The sequence below is a fragment of the Rhinatrema bivittatum genome, chromosome 4, assembly GCF_901001135.1.
Source record: "Rhinatrema bivittatum chromosome 4, aRhiBiv1.1, whole genome shotgun sequence".
Lineage (NCBI taxonomy): Eukaryota > Metazoa > Chordata > Amphibia > Gymnophiona > Rhinatrematidae > Rhinatrema > Rhinatrema bivittatum.
The window spans coordinates 309,546,174-309,570,421 of NC_042618.1; the positions used below are offsets into that span (position 1 = coordinate 309,546,174).

At 42.3% G+C, this 24,248-nt stretch overlaps 1 protein-coding gene and 1 long non-coding RNA gene across 3 annotated transcripts in view; one reads left to right on the plus strand and one right to left on the minus strand.

Annotated features, from left to right (window-relative positions):
• Positions 1 to 24,248, plus strand: part of LOC115090760 (myosin-3) — a 76,539-nt gene that overhangs the window by 19,486 nt on the left and 32,805 nt on the right. Inside the window, exons 8-18 of the mRNA XM_029600248.1 lie at positions 3,751 to 3,814; positions 4,647 to 4,745; positions 6,417 to 6,520; positions 8,764 to 8,902; positions 17,299 to 17,417; positions 17,510 to 17,659; positions 18,789 to 18,959; positions 20,071 to 20,377; positions 21,126 to 21,193; positions 21,943 to 22,030; positions 22,132 to 22,249. Of these exons, the coding sequence (XP_029456108.1) occupies positions 3,751 to 3,814; positions 4,647 to 4,745; positions 6,417 to 6,520; positions 8,764 to 8,902; positions 17,299 to 17,417; positions 17,510 to 17,659; positions 18,789 to 18,959; positions 20,071 to 20,377; positions 21,126 to 21,193; positions 21,943 to 22,030; positions 22,132 to 22,249 (1,427 nt within the window). The remainder of the gene's footprint in view (positions 1 to 3,750; positions 3,815 to 4,646; positions 4,746 to 6,416; positions 6,521 to 8,763; positions 8,903 to 17,298; positions 17,418 to 17,509; positions 17,660 to 18,788; positions 18,960 to 20,070; positions 20,378 to 21,125; positions 21,194 to 21,942; positions 22,031 to 22,131; positions 22,250 to 24,248) is intronic.
• The window catches only part of LOC115090761, a 68,385-nt gene continuing 62,854 nt past the window's right edge, over positions 18,718 to 24,248 (minus strand). For both annotated transcript variants that reach the window (XR_003856500.1, XR_003856499.1), the window contains one exon: positions 18,718 to 18,866. This is a non-coding gene — a long non-coding RNA (uncharacterized LOC115090761). The remainder of the gene's footprint in view (positions 18,867 to 24,248) is intronic.

Sequence of the window (24,248 nt, forward strand, 5' to 3'; positions counted from 1 at the left end):
ACTGCTGCATCCCAGAGCATAAAATTGAGCAAAAGCAGTCATTTGAACAAATAGCAATGCTTAACTTGTAATACATGATTCAAACATGAAAATTGAGTTTGGAAATTGCCAGCTTCAGGGGGATTGTATTCCATTCCAAGCTCACTCATGGACGATCCCTCTATTGCTCAATCTTCAAAGGTCTCATGTCGGGGTTTTCCTAAAATTTGATACATATATTACAAGCTAAGTATCGCTATTTGTTCAAATGACTGTTTTCTGCTCATTTTTATTGCTCCGGGATGTAGAGTTTTTTCAAAGTGCGACTTACAAAAGCAATGCTGCTTATTTTTATTTGTATTTCACTTAAAAAATTCAAAAAAGTGGACCAGTTGAATTTCAGCATACAAATGTAGTATTAGCTGATACAGTGGATGTCCTACATATAACATTAGCACATAAGGTGGTTATGCTCTTTCGAAATAGTTGAAATAAATGACAAGATCTTGTACTTTTGTTGATTTTTTTATGAGCCTACATTAGTGAAAGGCTCTAGTGAGGACTTATAGATGTAACTCTCTTTTGGTGGGTTGGTTGTGTGCCAAAGGGCCTTAAAAGCATTTATAGGTAGGAGCTCTCTCCATGGCTTGTTTTCCCCTCTTTGTTTGTCGCAAGGTGTGGGTCCTTTTCTTTGGTGGGAAGACTGACCTTCTAGGCCCAGGGGGTTGTGGAATATTCTTTCCTCTGTGTGTGACTGTGATGTCTCTCTCGTGCTGCAGGGGACCAGACACAGTATTGGGTGTTCAAAAATAAAAATGTACTTGCGATTTCCTTCAGAATAAATAAAGTCCAATCAATCCAAAATTACTGGTCCCGAGTACATCTGTGACTACATCTGTGTTACATCAGATTTCTTTCACTGAACTCTTTAGTTTTTGTGTTGGTTTCCTCAGTCCCATATCCTGGGATACAGCTTATTCCTCAGACAGTGAGAGGCTACAATATCCCAGTTTGGGCAGTGAAATCTCTAAGGGGCGGGATTTTAAAAGGCCTGCGCGCGTAAATCCTTCCGGATCTACCTCTAAGAGTGTAAAGAATCCCCTCAGTCACAAAAGTGGACCTCAGGTCTACACGAATCCATTTCATCCCCAGCCTGTGTCCTGTATCCCATAGGATGGAGATCCCATTGCAATTCTCCAAAATCTTACTGCTATTTCTCTGAACTCCTGCTGATGTGATTTCCCTGGGAGAAAAGCCTGAGGGTGAAAAAGAACCAAGCTATTACAGCCCAGCTCCAGTGTGAGGAGGGGTGGTACAAAACCCAGCTTCGTATATCAAACCCCTACAAATGGTTCAGAACTCCGCAGCCAGAGTCCTTTCAAATTCCAGGAAAATGGACCACATCTCCCCTATCCTACAAAAACTCCATTGGCTACCAATCCACTATAGAATCATGTATAAATCCATCAACATCATATACAAGACCATCAACCAACTCACGCATCTCGATCTTCAAATACCATTTAAAAAATACACTTCCGCCAGACCTATCAGGGAATACTACAAAGAGTCACTCCAAATTCCAAATGCCAAAACCTATCAACATAAATCTTTGAGTCTCAGAGCCTTCTCTACAGCAGGTCCAGTTCTGTGGAACTCTATACCACCTGATCTAAGACAAGAGCCATGCGCTCTAACATTTAGGAAAAGACTAAAAACTTGGCTTTTCAAAAAAGCATTTCCAAGCCTTGAATAAAACGCACTCAGCAACACAAACTCCTATGTAACACCTGGACCCAAATAAGAATCCTCCCATCACAAACTTCTCACTATTACCTTTTGAGTTTTATCATATCATCACCATTCACTACAATGTCATATTTATTCTCTTATTTATATTATTGCTCATATTTATATACCGTCACATTCTCTCAAATAGGCTTATTTACTTACTCTGATACACTATCACTTGAATTGTATTAAATGTAAATATTGCATTGTTTAACCTCTCTCCCCTCTTCCAGTTCCAAGTTTATTTTCCCTGTTTCATTGTAACTTTCTCACACCTTTCAATTGATTCTCTGTATTTAAAGTTCAAATTTTTATTGGAAATTTGTATTACGTTACGCTATACTTTGCACACATTGTTATTTGTAAACCGGGTTGATGTGATCCCTATCATGAAACTCGGTATAACAAAAATAATAAATAAATAAATAAATAAATAATAAAACCTCCTCAGCAACAAAAGGGAAAACACTTTCAAAGCCCCAAAATAAAGATTTCCTGCAGCCCCTTCATTGACAAGGAGAGGAGCACATAGATCATCTCACCCCTAGCCTCCTGGATTGAGGCTTGTCCCCCAAAATGGGCCAGGATCTCACCACAGGAAAATTCCAAAAGATTCAACTTCTAACAAAAGTCTCTTCTCCAAAATTAGAGGCAGAGCCTCACAGGCAGCTAGTGCACTGAAAGGAATCTCCTCTTCATGAAACACCAAGTTAGAATGGTAGGCCCGAACTTGGACAGGAACAACAAAAATTGTATCCTCAATCTTCAGAAACTAAACCAAAAGACCACACTTGCTATTCACCTAGCACCCCGTTCTGGACTGGGACTAAACCACCACAGTAATCCTCTGAGGGTTGTGCTATTGGGAATGGTTTCTCCCTCATAACTAGTTAACTAAAAGGCAGGGATCTAGGGCCATCTAGTGGAGACCTAGGGGGTCTCTACATAGAGTGGGATGAATAATGAGGCTGCGGTGTTGAGGGAGCCACCACAGAATAGGATGAAAGATGAGACTGCAGTGCTCTGAGGAATGCAATGCTGCACTGGTGGCAGGAGAAAGCTGCTTTGAGAGTAGAGCCCTGACAGGGTTGGATGGATAATAAGGTTGCTATGCTGGGTTGGTAGAAGGGGAAGTTGCAGGAAAGAGAGGGTCTTCACAGGTGGTGGCATGGGGAAGCTGCAGTGTGAACAGAACCATCGTACCATCATGGGGGGGGGGGGGTGCTTTCCTGCAGTCGATAGAGCAGAGAAAGGAATTTTCTATTCTACTATCACAGAACCTGAAGGTAATTTTCTGTGCTTTGCAAACATCGACATTCTAATGCACCTTGTATGAAAACAAAAGATATATCATCTTCCCCAACCTGCAGATGGAGAGAATACAGCTCATGACTGCCAAGAAAGACACTTCCTACCAGAGAAAATGTTCCCTTCTTATCCCAAATGCTCCAGTGTTATTGCAATCATAGAAACATAAAAATCTAATGGTAGATAAGGGCTGTAAGACCCATTTAGTCTGCCCAATTTACTTCTTGGTGCAATGCCATGCACTCCAGTTGATCTCTGTCTTTCCTTTCCCTTCCAGCGATTTTTCTGGGTCAATCCCAAGCTTTCTTGAATTGCTTTTATTTTTGTCCCCACCGCCTCTATTGGGAAGCCCATTTCATGCATCCATCATCCTTTCCATAAAGATATATTGTTTGCTTTCTTTTTGAGTCTGTTCCCTGGGAACCTCATACCATTGGAACGCCTCAAATCTATTTGCAAAATGTCCCAAAATCTCAGCTTTTCTCTTCCCATCCCCTATAGTGTACCCGACAGGGGGGGGGGAGGAGGAGGAGGAGGGGGGGGGCTGACTGTAATCCAGAAAAACAGCTTTATTACCAAAATCATGGCAGGCGCCCGTAGTGTGGTTAGTAGTATATAATAGTTCTGATGCCTCTGATAAACTGTGTTCTCTTTCTTGTCAATGAATACTAGGGGAAATTTATTCGCATCCATTTTGGTACCACGGGGAAGCTGTCATCTGCTGACATTGAGACCTGTAAGTAGCATTGCATTATTTGGGAGCACTTTATAGCTGGCAAGTATTTCCTTAAGCAATCAGACATGGGTGTGTGTGTTGGCAGTGTTGTTAGCACTGTGGCAAAAAAAAAACAAGGCATGGGCTGTAGTCATGGAGGGTAATCTTCCAGGGTGTGTACAATCTCATTGGGTGTGTAAGGCCTCCTGCTTGTATAATCTGATAGTGCATTTAATATTCCCAATGTGTGTAATGTCACAGGGCGTTTCATGGGATTTAGTTACCCAGCTAAATTCCTTTGAAAATTACTCTCCATTTTTAAGATTAGATGTTAGAAGATTTCAAAGTTCCTGGGGGGATTACACCTCTAAGTTTTTATGCAAACATACACTGAGGTTCCATCCACTGGGAGTCTACACACACTGGGAGATTATACATACACCCTGAGATTGCACATGTACTGGACGATTACTCTTGCACACAGGAATACTTTAAGTATGCCCTGAGGTTACAGATTTTTTATAAGACTGCATACATCTCAGAAAAACTGCATATTGTCAACAGATGAGTGGTGTGCTACTGGGCTGGTAGTTTCCACTGATTATGTGTTCAGATGGGTTTTGTGTATTCTCCTGGGGGTATATTTAATTACCTATTGGTTATGCAGGATCATTTTGTTATTTTGTATGGCCCCTAACTCCATCAGCCACAAGTAATTAATCAAGATTTGCCTTTCACTGAGCCATTGTGACTTTTGAATCTGAACCTTGCTTTCCCTGGCTTTCAGTCTATTGCTCTAACCATTAGGTCACTCCTTAATGTGAAACTGGGAATATGTGTTGGTGTTTTACAGATCTGCTGGAAAAGTCAAGAGTAACTTTCCAGTTAAAAGCTGAAAGAAGTTATCATATCTTTTATCAGATTCTGTCTAACAAGAAGCCAGAACTCATTGGTGAGTATGCAGGACTCTAACCAGGGCCTCTAATTACCAGAGATTCCACAGCCAATGTAGGAAACAAATGACTGTCTAAAGCCGCCCTCTCCTTTGTGTAAATTTGCCCAACCCACTACCTCCTTCTGAAACTCGTCTTCTCTCCCAACCTTTTTACAGTTTGTTGGGGTATGCTGTTGTTGTCATGTGTGTTACATAGGGATGTGCAATCATTTTTTCACGATTAGGAAATTCGTACGATATTTCCTAAATCGTCATGGATCAGGAAACAGATAAAACTATTGCATTTTCCCCGAATTTTCGTAAAAAATTTGTTTTTCGGCTTGGTGTGCGCTAACAGGAGTTAGCGCGCACTAACAAAAAGTAACAAAAACTAACATTTTTTGTGAGTGCGCACTAATGGGAGTTTTTGTTACTTTTTGTTATTTTTTGTTATTTTTGTTAGTGGTCCCGTGGCCACACGAACCCGAAAGCAGAAATGATCGGGCACCCGATGCACATCTCTAGTGGAACAGCTCCCCTATGAGGAAAGGCTGAAGAGGTTGGGACTGTTCAGCTTGGAGAAGAGATGGCTGAGGGGGGATATGATAGAGGTCTTTAAGATCATGAGAGGTCTTGAACGAGAAGATGTGACTCGATTATTTACACTTTTGAATAATAGAAGGACTAGGGGGCATTCCATGAAATTAGCAAGTAGCACATTTAAGACTAATTGGAGAAAATTCTTTTTCACTCAACGCACAATTAAACTCTGGAATTTGATGCCAGAGGATGTGGTTAGTGCAGTTAGTGTAGCTGGGTTCAAAAAAGGTTTGGATAAGTTCTTGGAGGAGAAGTCCATTTTCCCGTGGCCACACGAACCCGAAAGCAGAAATGATCGGGCACCCGATGCACATCTCTAGTGGAACAGCTCCCCTATGAGGAAAGGCTGAAGAGGTTAGGGCTGTTCAGCTTTTATACTTTCAGCTAATTATACTTAGGGAATAGCCACTGCTATTAATTGCATCAGTAGCATGGGTTCTTCTTAGTGTTTGGGTAATTGCCAGGTTCTTGTGGCCTGGTTTTGGCATCTGTTGGAAACAGGATGCTGGGCTTGATGGACCTTGGTCTGACCCAGCATGGCAATTTCTTATGTTCTTATGTTATGTGGACGTTGACGTACTTTGAACTATTAAATGGTATGGCATTATATTTTATATGGTATGTTGATATAAATCATCATTGGTTACATTTTAGTGAGTTGGATTATATTACAATTAAACTGCTGGTTCTTCTCTACCTTCTAACACCCTTCTTGCCTCTAATCTAGTATTAGAAGCCATCCTCATGGCACCTTCCTTCTCAGCCTGCTGTTAGCCTGTGGATCATAGCTTCTTTCCATAATTTGCCACTTCCTTCTTCCCTGCCAATTATACAGGCATCTCATGGCTTTACTTATACTGCTTGTAAGAAGCACAATGGCATTTGTATTTCTGTGTTCTTGTATGTTCAGATCTTTATATACAGGATACGGTGGCCCACAGAGTTCATGTTCTTACTGTGACTTGTTGTAGGAAGAATATGACCCAAAGGTTCCAAACTGAGCTACAGAGAAGATGGCAAGACAATTTTCAGCAGGCTTGTCCCGAGTTACCAATCTCTCAGACTAAGCATTATTCACTTCCTTTGCAGATATGCTTCTGATCACCACCAATCCCTTTGACTACCCCTACATCAGTCAAGGGGAGATCACAGTTCCAAGCATCGATGACACTGAGGAATTAATGGCAACAGATGTGAGTGTGATGCTTGCAAGGGAAATGAGCACAGACACCATCTAATATAGAACAGAGAGAGATACCCCAGGGCACAGATAATAGACCCAGGGCTTCTGATTTTAGGTGTTTAGAAACTCTAAATGTAGCTGTTATTTTCCAGTTAAATAGGCTGCTGCTCCACACATCTCTCTCCAAGTGTCCTGTTTTTCTTCTCTAAATTGGTTTGTGGGTCAATACCAAAATTCCTGCAGTTCTGCCCATTTATAATAAAGTGATCCTTGCACCTACTTGTTAACCCCATCTTTGAGACTTTTAATCTTCTCCCTTGCTTTCTTATTTCTAGTGGATTGTTTAGAATTGCAGAGAACTGTTGGGAGACAATCTGGGGTCTCAGAACGTCTTATTTCTCTTTGTTGCATATCTTGTCTGTCTATCTGGATTAGACTGTAAACTTCAAGGAGCAGAGGATTGACGATTATAAGGGTTATGTTTTTTAAAAGCCGGTATAAGAAAGCTGGAAAAAAAAATGTGCAAAAGCTACACCAAATTTAAAGCAAACCTACACCTGTATGATTGCTTTGAAAAGTATCCTACCAAAATTACCCGCACCCAATTCACCTGCTAATTTGTGTGCAGAAACGTTTTGTGAAAATTTACATGCATAATTTGGAAAATCCCAACATATGAACTCCTTCCTAAGGAATGCCGCTGCTCAGTCTGGATATACACATGTAAATTTACCCACGTATCAGGTAGGCAATTTTACAACAAGCCATTTCCATGGGTAAAGCAACATTTTACTCATGGAAATGTCTTTAAAACTTACCCTTTCTGTGTCTGTACAGCGCTGCATATGCGCTATGCAGCTCATGAAAATAATAATACTAAGCTGTGGAGGATGAATTGTACAGCGCACTGCCCTATCCCTTCCCATACTGCACTATGCTAGCATACATTCTATAAAGACATTTACTAAGTCATGTATCACATTATTCTTCTCAATGTTTTAAGGCTTGAGGGTTTTTAAAAATAATTGATCCAAAAAGCTTATATTTACTATCTATAAATTCCATTCCATTGTTCAATTGATTGTGAAAAAAATATGACCAGAGATCAGAAGGGTTAAGCATTGCTTGCATCTCAGCCTGCCAGAATGAGAGGTCACAGTACCAGACTGTGGACATGGCCTTCCTTCAGCCGGAGATAAATCACTATCGGGCCGATACAGTAAAATCGCGGGAGAGTGTGCGAACGCACGCTCTCCTGGCGCGCTCTCCTGGCGCGCTCTCCTGGCGTGCGCACAGGCCACTCTCATGTGCGCGCAATTCAGTATGCAAATTAGGCCTGGCAGTAAAAACAGGTAAAAGGAGGCGCTAGGGACACTAGCGCATCCCTAGCGCCTCCTTTTGGACCGGAGCAGCGGCTGTCAGCAGGTTTGACAGCCGACGCTCAACTTTGCCGGCATCGGTTCTCAAGCCCGCTGACAGCCACGGGTTCGGAAACTGGACGCCGACAAAATTTAGCGTCTGGTTTTCGACCCGCGAGCCGACTTCAAATTATTATTATTTTTTTTTTCTTTTGGTAACTTTCGGGACCTCCGACTTAATATTGCCATGATACTAAGTCGGAGGGTGTACAGAAAAGCAGTTTTTACTGCTTTTCTGTGCACTTTCCCGGTGCCCGAAGAAATTAGCGCCTAAAGGTAGGCGCTAATTTCTGAAAGTAAAATGTGTGGTTTGGCTGCACATTTTCCTTTCTGAATTGCGCAGGAATACCTAATAGGGCCATCAACATGCATTTGCATGTTGCAGGTGCTATTAGGTTCGGGGGGGTTGGACGCGCGTTTTCGGCCCCTTACTGAATAAGGGGTAACGCTGGCGCGTCGAAAACACGCGTCCAATTGAGGGTTAACAGTGCGCTCCATCGGAGCGCACTGTTAACCCTCAATTGGCGCAGAAACACTACGGGGCAAACCTAAGTGCTGAAGATGAGTGAAGCACAGAGCAGCAGATGGGTCTGATTCTTACACTGCCTCAGTTCTTCTCATGCCCGGATTCCCTAGGTTCCGTGATTTCCAAATTGATAATAGGAAACACCACAGTGAAAATAAGGCATTCAGATTCTGGTCTGCTGGATAATATGAATTCTCAGTTACTGCTATTAAACCTTTTTCAGAAGTAAGACAAAAGAGTGGTTAGGTAAAGGACTGTATGTGCTTCTCTTAGTTCTTAAGCTGTAGTTTGAACCATTCATTTTTGCAGACTGCCATTGACATCCTGGGCTTTACTCCAGAGGAGAAACTGGGAATCTACAAGCTGACAGGCGCGGTGATGCACTATGGTAACATGAAGTTCAAGCAGAGGCCACGAGAGGAGCAGGCCGAGCCTGATGGCACTGAAGGTATTTTCACTTAACTCTGTGGGAGGACAGGAGATATTGATCTTAAAAAAAAAAAAAATTAACTAGGTAGTTTGGTTGTCTGGAATTTGCCCTCACTCTATTCAGCTAAAAGTGCACATGGTTGCCTAGTTTATGTGTATTTTTAGCTAGGTTCAGGGGAGACATTATTCGGGATGTATTTAGTTTATTCATTTATTTTGTAGGACTCGATATCCTGCTTTTACAGATAATGACATTAATAGCCAGAACCATGCTAGGAATACATTATGATGCTGGTCACACCCACAACATAAATAGTATAAAAGTAAAAATATACAGAGCAGCACAACCTTAACTGAGCCCTAAACCTACATAAGCGACTGGCTCTTCCCAACTACTACTGGAACGACAGCCAAGTCTTAATCATTCTTCGAAAAGAGATAGAACTCACCTCCAACCTTGCCTCCAAAGGAATCAAATTGCATATCATTGGGGGTGGGGGTGGGGACAAAAATTGAAAAGAGCTACATCAAGTAGCGACTAACCTAGATGCTGAAATTGCTGGGATAGCAAGTAACATACACTGGGGAAGACCTAAGTAACCTAGTTGATTCCTGCTGATGTAGTAAAGTGCGTGAGATAAACTGGTCCTGTCAGGTTAAAACATAGAGGGCAATTTTACAATTGTGCTTCTTTGGGTGAAGTCTGCACATACATTTTTCACACAGACTTTACCCCGAACTTTCAAAGTGAACTTACATGCATATGTTTGCTTTGAAAATTTGTGGGTAAGTGGCCTGGTATACACTCATACAAAATTACACTTACTCTATCAAGGGCATAACTTGTGCAAGAGAACCTATGTGTTAGGAAAGTTAATAAAATGGAAAATGTCATAATGCCTCTATATCGATCCATGGTGAGACCGCACCTTGAATACTGTAAACAATTCTGGTCACCGCATCTTAAAAAAGATATAGTTGCGATGGAGAAAGTACAGAGAAGGGCAACCAAAATGATAAAGGGGATGGAACAGCTCCCTATGAGGAAAGGCTGAAGACGTTAGGGCTGTTCAGCTTGGAGAAGCGATGGCTTGAACGAGTAGATGTGAATCGGTTATTTACACTTTCGAATAATAGAAGGACTAGGGGGGCATTCCATGAAGTTAGCAAGTAACACATTTAAGACTAATCAGAGAAAATTCTTTTTCACTCAATGCACAGTAAAGCTCTGGAATTTGTTGCCAGAGGATGTGGTTAGTGCAGTTAGTGTAGCTGGGTTCAAAAAAGGTTTGGATAAGTTCTTGAAGGAGAAGTCCATTAATGGCTATTAATCAATTATACTTAGGGAATAGCCACTGCTATTAATTGCATCAGTAGCTTGCCAGGTTCTTGTGGCCTGGTTTGGCCTCTGTTAGAAACAGGATGCTGGGCTTGATGGACCCTTGGTCTGACCCAGCATGGCAATGTCTTATGTTCTTATACTTTTTAAAATCAAACACATAGAAATATAGAAACATGATGGCAGAAAATACCATAGAAACATAGAGACATACAATATGATGGCAGAAAAGGACCAAACGATCCATCCAGTCTGCCCAGCAAGCCTATGTTAGCATCTGCTGCGCCATATAGGTCATCCTCAACCTTAGTTTCCCAAAACTTCAAAGTCAGGGCCCTTGTTGGTTGCTGTCTGAATCTAATTCCCCTTTTCCTCTTTTCCCCCTGCTTTTAAAGCAGAGAGCAATAATGTAGTTGCATCAACAGTATGAAGGCTTATTAGTTTAGGGTAGTAACTGCCACACCAGCAAGTTACCCCCATGCACTCTTTTCTTCATTTCCATCCTCTGGTCTTTAAGGGTCCACAGTGTTTATCCCATGCCCCTTTGAAATCTTTCACTGTTTTTGTCTTCACCACCTCCTCTGGAAGGGCATTCCAGGCATCCACCATCCTCTCCATGAAAAAATATTTCCTGACGTTTGTTCTGAATCATCCTCCCTGAAGTTTCATTACGTGACCCCTAGTTCTATTGATTTCTTTCCAATGGAAAAGTTTTGATTATTGTGCATCATTAAAACCTCTCAGGTATCTGAAGGTCTCTATCGTATCTCCCGGCACCTCCTTTCCTCCAGGGTATACATATTTAGGTCCTTCAACCTCTTTTCATAAGTCATTTGATGGAGACTCCCCACCATTTTTGTTGCCCTTCCCTGGACTGCCTCCATCCTGTCTCTGTCTTTTTTGAGATACGAGCTTCAGAACTGAACACAATACTCCAGGTGAGGCCTCACCAAGGATCTATGAAAGAGGATTATCACCTCCTTTTTCTTACTGATTATTCCTCTCTCTATGCATCCCAGCATTCTTCTGGTTTTAGCTATCACTTTGTCACATTGCTTCAGCGTCTTCAGATCTCAAGTCACTATCACCCCAAGGTCCCTCTCTTGCTCCATGCACAACAGCCATTCACCCCCTAATCACATACAGCTCTTTTGGATTACCACACCCCAGATGCATGACTCTGCACTTCTTAGCATTGAATCCCAGCGAACGTATCTTCAATCACTGTTCAAGCTTCCTTAAATCATGTCTCATTCTCTCTACTCCTTCCGGCGTGTCCACTCTGTTGCAGATCTTAGTATCATCCATAAATAGATAAACTTTACCTTCTATCCCTTCCACAATGTCGCGCACAAAGATATTGAACAGGACCAGTCCCAAAACCAATTCTTGTGGCACTCCATTTAACATCGTTTTCTCTTCAGAGCAGGTTCCATTTATCATCACATGCTGTCTTCTATCAATCAACCAGTTTGTAATACACACCACCACCTTGGCACTCACTCCCAAGCTTCTCATTTTATTCACAAGCCTCCTATGTGGGACTGTATCAAAAGCCTTGCTGAAATCCAAGTAGATCACATCAAGCATTCTTCCAATTCTCCAGGGTCTTCTATAGTGAACACTGGACTGAAGTATTTGTTTAATATTTCAACCATTTCTTCGTCTCTCTCCTCATACTGATCATTGTCACTTTTCTATTCCATTATACCACTTCGGACCTTTCACCTTTCCCTGATGTGTCTGAAAAATGTTTTGTCACCTCTCTTTACCTCTTTGGCAATCCTTTCTTCTGCCTGACATTTGCTTTTTTGATTTCTTTCTTAATCTCCCTCAGTTTCACCAGATATTCTTCCCTGTGTTCCTCTTTTTGGGATCCTTTATATTTCTTGAACACTTTTCTTTTTGCTTTTATTTATCAGCCACATCCTTTGAGAACAAAATCGGTTTCTTATTTCTCTTGTTTTTGTTTACTTTTTTAATGTATAGATAAGCTGCTTTTGCAATTCTTCCTTTTAGTTTGGCCCACTGTTGTTCCACCTCTCTCATTTTCTTCCAGTTTTCTAGTTCTACCTGCAGGTATGTCCCCATTTCGACAAAGTCTGTATTTTTGAAATTCAAAACTCTGGTCTTCGTGTGACTTCTCTGATTCCCATTGGCGATATCAAACCATACTGTTTGATGATCACTGGTGCTGAGGTGGGCACCCACCCAGATTTTAGAGATGATATTCCCATTAGTGAGCACTAGGTTGATTATAACATCCTCACTAGTGGGTTCCATTACCATTTGTTTCAACAGAGCTCCTTGCAGTGCATTCACTATCTCTCTACTTCTCTTAGTTTCTGCAGAAGGAATTCTCCAGTCTATGTACAGCAGATTAAAATCTCCAACAATCATCACTTTTACCTTCTTTCCCACCTTTTGGATGTCTTCGACCAGATCTCTGTCTAGTTCTTCCATTTGAGTCAGAGGCCTGAAAAACCAATAAAAATGGATGCACCTTCATCTTTTTTTAGGATGGCCCATAATGCTTCTTCTCTACCCCACCTTCCTTGCAGTTCAGATGCTTGGATATTGTTTTTGAGTTAAAGAACTATTCATTCCCCTTTTCTGTCCTCTCTATCCTTCCTTAACAAGTTATAGCCCTGCATGGCCATATGCCAATTATGAGAATCCACGAACCATGTCTCCGTAACAAGTCTGTCCAAGTCTGCTTCCACCATTAGGGCCTGCAGGTCTGGAATTTTATTGCCCAAGCTACAAGCATTAGTAGTCATAGATTACCAATTTTTTCCCTTGATTTGTTGCACTTCCTAGACACCTTTTCTGATTTTTTTAGCTGATTGATTTTAATTTTTCCTCCCACTTCTTGTATTGCTTGGGGGTGATATGTTAATTTCGTTGGCCATCTCCTGTCTGTTAATATATGATCTGAATTTCTCACTTAGCATCTTTCTTCCTGCTACAGACAAATGTAGGCCATCCTTATCATACAGCCTTTTACTGCTCCATACATGACCCCAGCCTCCAATGTATCCAAAACCACTTTCTGTACACCAGGTTTTGAGCCAGGAATTGAAATTATCTATAAGGCATAGCTTCTCATTTCCCTTTCCATGAACAGGTAATACTTCCAAAAAGGCAATCGTCCTTGCAGTGTGTTTTATCATGTTTCCTAGGTTTTGGAAATCTTTTTGTACTTCTTGTGATCCATCTAGTCTGGCCATCCATCCAATTTATCTAGCCTTACAATTCCCATCACTATCTCAGAGATCCCCTGTGTTTATCCCATGCTTTCTTGAATTCAGATATCGTTTTTGTCTCCATGTAAGTCCCAGGTCCTCCCCCTCACCCACAAATGCCTTACATGTAAAAGTATATGTGAACCTGGGTTGTGCGTATAGTCTTGTGTGCACTGAGCCCAACTGATTTTATGGCAGCTATTCATATGCACAAAACCATGTTTTATAGGTGGAAATGAAACTTAGGCCCTTAGGGGAGTAATTTTGTAACTTTCCACATAAATTAGCCAACAAATATGCACATAAGTAACACCAGTTTTCAAAATAAATTACACACATAAATCCACTTTGTAGATTATCCTGGCAAAACTACACACACACACACAATTACACCTGCTATTTATTGCTTGTAGTTTTGTCTGTAAAATTTAAGCACATGCTTTTTTTAAATCTAAAAGTATACATGCGAGTCCCCAATCTATCCAGACTCTGTCTCCTGGCATGTCTCTCCCTTATGCACATAAAAGTATGCATATACAGTGGGTATGAGTGTAATTTTATGAGCATGTCAATCGCACAATTTACTAAGGGCCATTTCTGGGTGTAAAGCACTACTTTACCCTCAGAAGTCCCTTTGAAAATTGCCTTCCATAAGATCAGTGTTGCTTCTTTAGAATTGAATGATGCGATCACTGGCAACCTTGCTGCAGTATTCTGAAGTAATTATAATCTTCTTGTTTTTCTTTGGAATAGACCACGATAAACGGGCCGATACAGTAAAAGTCGCAGGAGAGCCGGTGAGCACCCGCTCTCCTGACACACGCACAGGCCAGTGTCCTGGGCGCACGATTCAGTATCGGTCCATATGCAAATGAGGGCCCGCGGTAAAAGGAGGCGCTAGAGACACTAGCACGTCCCTAGCGCCTCCTTTTTGACAGAAGCGGCGGCTGTCAGCGGGTTTGACAGCCGACGCTCATATTTTACTGGCATCGGTTCTCGAACCCGCTGACAGCCATGGGTTCGGAAAACGGATGCTGGCAAAATTGAGCATCCTTCTTCCAACCCGTGGGCCGCGGGCAGATTTTTAATTTTTTATTATTATTTTTTTTAAATTTTTGGGGCCTCCGACTTTTCTGTACACTTTCCCGGTGCCTGCTGAAATTAATGCCTGCCTTTGGCAGGCGTTACTTTCTGTATTGCGCGGCAATGACTACTAGGCCCATCAACATGCATTTGCATGTTGTGGGCGCTATTAGTTTCGGGGGGGGGGGGGGGGGGGGGGGGGGGTTGGCCACGTGTTTTCCACGCGCTATTACCCCTTACTGTATAATTGGTAAAAATAGCACGTGGAAAACGCGCAGCCAAACGGGGGCTAACAGTGCGCTCAGCCTGAGCGCACTTTACTGCATCGGCCCGAAAGAGAGCTACAAAACATGGTGTAATGCAAGAATGAATGAATGATAGTTGCCAGGTCATCTTTATCCAGATATGGACACAGCTAGCATAATAGTTGCAATCACATACATTAATGAACTGCAAACTACTGAAGCAACCTGAACCTGCATGGACAGCAAGGAGCCCAGCAGGATTCCTAAACTACCTTACTAACGGGTCTATCCTGTAAAGTGCGGCCGCGTTTACCCTGCTCCTAAGCCGCTTTTTACTCACTTTCCGGCCGCGTTAGCCCTTCCTGCGATCCCGAATCCCCTTTAACCTACTCCTACCGCGTCCTAAATTCCCCGGGCAACCCCTTCCGCACGCGGCATGTATATTGCATGCAAACAAGCGAATTAGCTATTCCCTAGCATCCCGTAACCTGCGCCCCGACTATCGCTAGTTTTCCCTGCTGTTTTGTCGCGCGTTTAACCTGCAAACTTACCGCCTACCCTGACCCCTGCGGTAGAGGCAGGGGTAAGGGTAGGTGGCAAGCTTTCCCCCAGCCCCTGCTCACCTGCCCCGGCCGCGATCATGGGTGCTGGTCTCCATGGCAGCCGCAGTCCTCTCCCCTGCTCCCGAAGACAAAAAAAAAAAGCGAAAAAAACGTTGCAGCCCCCCTCTGATGTCTGGACTGGGGCTGCCACGGAGACTGCAACGGCGAAGCAAAAAAAAAACGGCGAAGCAACAGCGAAGCAAAAAAAACCCAAAAGCAATTTTGGTTTTTTTTTTCCAAAAGCGACAATTTTGGTTTTTTTCCAAAAGCGACTTACTTTTGGGATCTGTCAAGATCCCAAAAGTAAGTCGCTTTTGGACGCCTGCACAACTTACTTTTTTGCAGCCATCAGCAGGAACACGATCATAGCATCCCGTGACGCCAAACGTCGTGACGTCACGTCTTCAGCGGCCAATTGCACGCTTTCCCCCCGTGCAGGCGGCCATCTTCGTCTTCGTCGGGAGGAGCTACGATCGTGTTCCTGCTGATGGCTGCAAAAGTAAGTTGTGCAGGCGTCCAAAAGCGACTTACTTTTGGGATTTTGACAGATCCCAAAAGTAAGTCGCTTTTGGAAAAAAACCAAAATTGTCGCTTTGGAAAAAAAAAAACCAAAATTTCTTTTGGTTTTTTTTTGCTTCGCCGCTTTTGGTTTTTTTTTTTGCTTCGCCGCTGTCAGTGTCTCCCCTCCTCCCGGAGCAAGGCTGCTTTTCGCGCCCTGCTCTGGGAGTAGGGGAGACACTGACAGCGGCGAAGCAAAAAAAAAAAAAAAGCGAAAAAACCAAAAGCAAGAAGTAAGTCGCTTCGCCGCTTCCCTCCTCCCGGAGCAAGGCTGCTTTTCGCGCCCTGCTTCGGGAGGAGGGGAGGGGGGACTGGCAGTCCCGACTTCCTGGTATCTGTCATTTCAAATGACATTTGAAATGACAGATACCAGCGTGGCGTGAAGCCTTAGGCCCGCGCACCCAGGATACTGTATAGGCGCTCTATCCAGTAAAATGGGTTGCGCAGGCCTAAGGCTTCACGGACGCGGTTTACATTTAAATAAAATTAGTGTTCAGGATCGAGCGGTAGGTGAGCTGCACTGTGCGTGCGGCAACCGCGGGTGCCGCAGGCACTAACGCAGCTCTTCCTACCGCTCGGTACTGGATAGACCTGTAAGTTCTAAATCTACCCCCAAAAAGGGAGGTTTCATCTTTAATGGTCTAGCTGCCCTGCATACCCATGACATCTTGGATCTGGAGAGATTCAGTGTCAATGTATAGGATTCCAGCCGTGATCTCACTACCACCTGACATACAATTAATCTGGTGATTATTAATGACTGGCCCTCATCTACCCTTGTGCAGAGGTGGACATTGTCTGTAAAAATGTGACAGAGATTGGATTTTCAAATCCTCACACACCTGCTTTCCAACAAAAATCTGTCCTCAGAAAAAGCAAAGTCTGCAAGTCCTTTGTAACCCATGAACAATTTTCAAAGGGAAAATATGCGCTTACTATCCCTTTGAAAATTAGATAGAAGGTCTGAAAGTTCCCGTGGATTTTGCATCTAGATGCACTGTTTGAAAATTGTGCCCAGTTTTGTAACTTACTATGTGCTAGCAAGGAGGCATTGTACTTAATATTACTGTAATTACTCTGTGATGGCACATTCAAGATTGTGCCCATGCTATCAATATTGTTATTGTTCTGTTATAGTGCCGTTTGTATTATATTTATTCATATGATTATTTTAATTGTCTTTGATAACACTAGAGGTCTTGTACTCATGGTATTATTGGTGTAATTATTCATGATAACATACAAGATACTGCACATATGTGGAACAGAATGTCTTTGTTATCAGACTATTTGTCTCTATTCCTGCTCTTTTGACTCCTGTGTATTTCTCTCTTTGCATACAGTGGCTGACAAATCGGCATATCTGACAGGCCTAAACTCAGCAGACTTGCTTAAAGCCTTGTGCTACCCAAGAGTAAAGGTGGGGAATGAATTTGTCACTAAAGGACAAACAGTGGAGCAGGTGAGCAGGCACATGGGATAGGAAATGCACAATTTCTAAGTGACATCACATTGCAGATGATGTGCTTTAAAGCCATTTCATCTCTCGCCTAGGTACACCACAGTGTAAATGCCCTTTCCAAATCTGTCTATGAGAAACTATTCTTGTGGATGGTGACCCGCATCAACCAACAGCTGGACACCAAACTGCCAAGGCAGCATTTCATCGGGGTGCTGGACATTGCAGGCTTTGAGATCTTTGAGGTTTGTAAGAGTGCACGTTCTCAATTTATTTTCAAGGTTTAAATATCAAATTATAAATGCTGAACATGCCTTGGGTTTTAGTATCATGCTCGTACAAGTGGCAAGGGATAGAATTGGAGATTGAATTTGGTTTTCTTCTATGTGAGGTCAAATGCTAGAGAGAAAAGCACAGTGTGGGTGACCAGCTTGCTGCAGGTGAAGCAGTTCAGGGTTTTCATTTCTTTTTTTTCAAAGCAACTTATGCACTTCACTGATGGCCCCGCCCTGGCACGCCCTAGATAGCCCCTTTTTTATGCACGTGTATGTGCGCACGAAAGTTAAAATACATGCATATTTTAGAAAATACGGAATACATAAATAGGGGCTACTTACGCACAAATATACTAATTTTTATGTGCATAACGTTTTGAAAGTTCAGCCTTTAGTGGCTATACCAAAAGGCCACAATTGCTCGTTCCAAAGGGATGATGACACCTGGTTGAAGACAGTCGCTATGATGTCCAGCTTAAAGGGAATGAGTATAAAACAGGCATAAAATACCCAGAGTAGATGCAAATGAATGCTCTTATAGTCAGTTTGCAGCCCAGCTTCTGGCTGAGCTGGAAGAATAACAGAGGAGGAAACCACCATGCTATAATACTTCTCTGATACAGCAATGTAGCAAATATACAGGAGATAATGAGGTGCAGACAATGAAAGCTTTCTGCTGGCATTTATCATCACAGTACATGCATAAATCAAATAAAAATGGTATACTTATGACCTAAATTCTGAGGCCAGTATCTAGAATATATATAGAATATACAGCCCTTTCACTACAGTCTTAGCTTCCTTTAATACGGATGTATTGCAGTAGTTGAGCTCCATCCATAGTGCTCTATAATATGACCATGCATGTAGTCTTCTTCCTAAAATACATTTTCAAGGCAAGTAAATGTCTGGAAGGCACTGAAGGGATGCATAATTAACCCAACCTAACCATGTCCTAGCTAGCATTGTCCTTAAGAGGAACAGAGGTTTGTCATGCAGCAGAAGCAGAAATAATAGAATCACTTATATCTTGCAATGCCTACACTTTATTGTTATTGCCACAAAAACTGAAAATATTAACTTGAAATTTTCACATCAGTACAATAGCTTTGAGCAGCTGTGCATCAACTTCACCAATGAGAAACTGCAGCAGTTCTTCAACCATCACATGTTCGTCCTGGAACAAGAAGAGTACAAAAAAGAAGGCATTGAATGGACATTCATTGACTTTGGAATGGACTTGGCTGCTTGCATTGAGTTGATTGAGAAGGTAACATCACACTTGGCTTCTGTACAATGCATTGTGTTGCAGGTTGTTTCAGCAACCTACTACCAGCACCATCAGCTTCAGTGGAGAAATGGCAGGTTGCTGTGATGACCCACAAGATGTCAATGGGAAAACTGTAGATTTCTAGCAACTTCTATCTCTATTATGTCTTGAACAAATAGATGTGAATCAGTTATTTACACTTTTGGATAATAGAACAACTAGGGGGCATTCCATGAAGTTAGCAAATAGCACATTTAAGACTAATCGGAGAAAATTATTTTTCACTCAATGCACAGTAAAGCTCTGGAATTTGTTGCCAGAGGATGTGGTTAGTGCAGTTAGTGTAGCTGGGTTCAAAAAAGGTTTGGATAAGGTCTTGGAGGAGAAGTCCATTAACTGCTATTAATCAAGTTGACTTAGGGCAGGATTTGAAAAGGGTTACGCGCGCCTATTTTAAAAAGGCCCAGTGACATGTGTAAAGCCCCAGGATGCGTGTAAGTCCCGGGGCTTGCAAAAAGGGGAAGGGGAGTGGGCGGTCCGGGGTGGGTACTGCCATGTCAGAGATCGCGTGCCGGCAGTCAGCCGGTGCGCGCAACTTACTTCAGCCCCAGGGCTGAAGTAAATTTTGAAATAAAAAAAAGAAGTCATCAAAGGTAGGGGGAAAGGGCGGGAGAGGTAGGGGAAGGGAAGGTGGGGTGGGAGATAGGGAAGTTCCCTCTGAGGCCGCTCCGATTTCAGTTCGGCCTGGGAAGGAACAGGGGAAGGAAGCGTGGCTCGGAGCGGGCTCGGCGCGCACAAGGTGCACAATTGTGCACCCCCTTGCGTGCGCCGACCCCGGATTTTATAACATGCGCGTGCAGAATTGGGCGTACATGTGTCTTTTAAAATATACCCCTTAGGGAATAGCCACTGCTTTTAATTGATTCAGTAGCATGGGATCTTCTTGGTGTTTGGGTACTTGCCAGGTTCTTGAGGCCTGGTTTGGCCTCAGTTGGAAACAGGATGCTGAGCTTGATGGAACCTTGGTCTGACCCAGCATGGCAATTTCTTATGTTCTTATGTATACTTTGTATTTCCAGTTCCCTGCATTAACATATTATTGTTCATTCAGCCCCTAGGCATCTTCTCCATCCTGGAAGAGGAGTGCATGTTCCCCAAGGCTACAGACATGACCTTTAAGAACAAGCTGTATGACCAACATCTGGGCAAATCCAACAACTTCCAGAAACCCAAGCCTACCAAAGGAAAGCCTGAAGCTCACTTCTCTCTGGTACACTATGCTGGCACTGTGGATTATAATATCAGTGGCTGGCTGGAGAAAAACAAGGACCCTTTGAATGAGACAGTCGTGGGATTGTACCAGAAATCTTCAATGAAACTGCTAGCAAACCTTTATGCTGCCTATGCTGGTTCTGATGGTAAGAGATAGGGACAGTAACTTTCATACGTGCGCGTACATGTGGGCACGTTTGTCGGTCTGCACCCAGGGTCGCGACTATTTTATAACATTCATGCATATATGCACGCATGTTATAAAATAGCCTGGCCGTGCACACGTTTGCTCAATTTTAAGTGGCTGCGCCTGTGCATGCAAATCCCATTTCTACCTTGTAAGTGTGGGGGGATTTTAATAGGGATGTGCGCAATGCCATTGCCAGTTTTCCCAGTTCGCTTCCAGTTCACCCAGTTAAGGAATAGGTCTTCCAAACCCCCCTAGTTTAATAGCCTTCCTTCCCCACTGTTGGCCCTGACCCTTAAAACCCTGTTGATCTGCCTAGTTTTGTTTCATCCATAGCAGAAGTAAAGTTAGCGGCAGGGGACCCTGCGTGCGCCAGATTGCATAAGTATTTACTCACACATTTCAGGTTAAAATCATGGAACACCCATGTCCCACCCAGACTACACCCAAAGCCTGCCCCTTTTTGGAAACTTTTCATTTGTGGACGCAGTGAGAGATACTATGCACATTTCCGGGCGGGTTTTAAAATCTGCTCGGCGTGCACCAGCCTGACTTATTCTCACATTTCCTGATTGATGCGCATGTCGGGCTTTTAAAATTCACCTTTTACTTTATATCCACAGTGATCAATTGTGTAAGATAGATAGCTGTACTCTGGGTCTTTAATTCTGGAACTTACACATTATGCCTGCTGTCCTGTCTTGTAGCTGAAACTGGGAAAAAGGGAGCCAAGAAGAAGGGATCTTCCTTCCAGACGGTCTCTGCACTCTTCAGGGTAGGTTTCTTCTACCAGATGTTCAGACAGGCATACATACATATATATATATATATATATATATATCAAGATTCATTCTTTTCCCCGAGGTACGGTATCACACGCAATTTCTCACGTCAGTGATGACAGACACATTTTAAGATCACATGATACACGGTATTCTGTGACATATCACATAACAACTAGACATATATGGGGCCATTGTTCTCGATGTCACAGACGACACGAAAAGTTGGGGAGCTGATGTTTATCCAGTTTAGTATGACAATTGCCAAAAAAAGTAGAAAGCAGGTAGAAAATCAAGAGGTTTTGAGCTATAAACTATTTTTGCATTTATAATGATATTGGCAATATCATAGAAATATAGAAATGATGGCAGAAAAGGACCAAATGATCCAACCAGTCTGCACAGCAACCTTATACCAGTATCTGCTGCACTGTGCAGGTTACCCCCATGCTTATCAGTTTACCAAACCATAAAAGCCAGGGTCCTCGGATGCTGTTTGAATCCAATTTCCTTTAACCATTGCTGTGAAAGCAGAGAGAAATTTTGGCGTCATGAGGTCAGAGTTATACATTGGGGAATTCAAATGTCTGGTCTCATGATGGACCAATCACACTGCTAATTTTGTTTAATTTTTTCATGAGATGGCCAATAATGCATAATATTACTCTATAGTAAACCATGCTGGAATTAATTTTGAGATATCTGCATATGAATGACCAACTTTGGGGTTTATGTTCTATAGGAAAATCTGAATAAGCTGATGTCTAACTTGAGGACAACGCATCCACACTTTGTACGTTGTATAATTCCCAATGAAACAAAAACACCAGGTAATTCACCTGACTGCTCTTCATAGCTTTCATAATTGAATTTCTGTCTTTTATTGTATTCATTTTTTTGTTCCCTGACTTTTTCATACCATTTGTTACAGGGACCATGGATCATCACCTTGTACTCCACCAGCTGAGATGTAATGGTGTCCTAGAAGGCATTAGAATTTGTAGGAAGGGCTTTCCAAACAGAATCTTATATGGAGATTTTAAGCAAAGGTTCGTAATCATAATCTGTCACTTATCTGTATAAACACTTCACAAGTACAGAAGGAATGAGACAGAAACCCCTTTATTCTGAGAGTCACACCTTGTACTATTGCTCACCAACTTTACATGTCTATATGCATACCGCCAGATTCACAGCTTTTATCTTTTCTGGGCTAAACTTTAAAATGATTTCTCAGGATCTGCATGTACAAAATAAGGGATGAGCTGAATGGGCTTAAGTGGATTTGTAACCCCTTAAAAAAGTATGCATACGTTTATAACACTCAAACATTTGATTGCATTAGAAGAACTATTCTGGGGAGCATTTCCAGATTGGTGTTCTGAATCTATGGGCGTGCATTTAATTTTCAAAGACCATGCCAATATCATGCATGATTTACTCCCATTTGTTTTTCACTAAAATATAAGATAAAATCCTTCTGAAGCAGAGCAATTACTTCAAAATACAGACTATGTTGGGTTTGTTAGAATATAATTTGGATTTTGAGGACCTCAATACAATGGATATTCTGCTGCTCTGAGAAGTATTTTGTTTGCAATTCAAAACATATAAAAAAAATGTGATTATATTGTTTGAGAGATTATACTTGAATTTAATTTATTGGCATTCATAGAAACATAGAAATGATGGCAGAAAAGGACCAAATGGCGCATCGAGTCTGCCCAGCAAGCTTATGGTAGTAACTGCTTGCCATACAAGCCACCTTTATAATTATCAGTTTCCCAGACTGTCAAAGTCAGGGCCCTTTTTGGTTGCAGTTTGAATCTGATTCCCCGTTACCTCTTACCATTGAAGCAGAGAGCAATGTTGGAGTTCCATCAACAGCATTAAGGCTTATTGGTTAAGGGTAGTAACCACCGTATCAGCACATTACTCCCATACTTATTTGTTTTCCCAGACTGTGCTATTCAGTGTCCTTGTTGGTTGCTATCTGAATTTCCCTTTTCCTCTTTTCCCCCTGCCATTGAAGCAGAGATCAATGATGGAGTTGCATCAACAGCATAACGGCTTATTGGTTAAGGATAGTACCCACGACACCAGCAAGTTACCTCCATGCACTCTTTTCTTCATTCCTATCCTCAAGCCTTAAAGGATCCACAGTGTTTATCCTATGCCCCTTTGAAATCTTTTACTGTTTTTATCTTCACCACCTCCTCCAGAAGGGCATTCCAGGCATCCACCACCCTTTCTGTGAAGAAATATTTCCTGACATTGGTTCTGAGTCATCCACCCTGTAGATTCATTTTGTGACTCATAGTTCTATTGATTTCTTTCTAATGGAAAAGGTTTGTCAATGATTGTGCGTCATTCAAACCTTTCAGGTATCTGAAGATTTGTATCATATCTCCCTTGCACCTTCTCTCCTCCAGGGTATACATATTTAAGACCTTCAGCCTCTCCTCATGTCATTTGATGGAGACCCACCACCATTTTGGTCGCCCTTCTTTGGACCACCTCCATCCTGTCTCTGACCCTTTAGAGATACGGTCTCCAGAACTGAACATAGTACTCCAGGTGAGACCTCACCAAGGACCTGTACAAGGGGATTATCTTCTCCTTTTTCTTACTGGTTATTCCTCTCTCATTGCAACTCAGCATTCTTCTGGTTTTAGCTATCGCCTTGTCACATTGCTTCACCACCTTCAGATCGCTAGACACAATGACCCAAGGTCTCTCTCTTGTTCTGTGCACAACAGTCCTTCACCCCCCCTCCCCATCACATACAGCTCTTTTGGATTACCACACCCGAGATGCATGACTCTGCCTTCTTGGAATTGAATACCAGCTGCTATATCTTCACCCACCATTCAAGCTTCCTTAAATCACATCTCATTCTCTCTACTCTGTCCGGCATGTCCATTCTGTTGCAGATCTTAGTATCATCCACAAATAGACAAACTTTACCTTCTATCCCTTCCGCAATGTCTCTTACAAAGATATTGAACAGAACCGGACCCAACACTGATCCCTGTGGCACTCCATTTA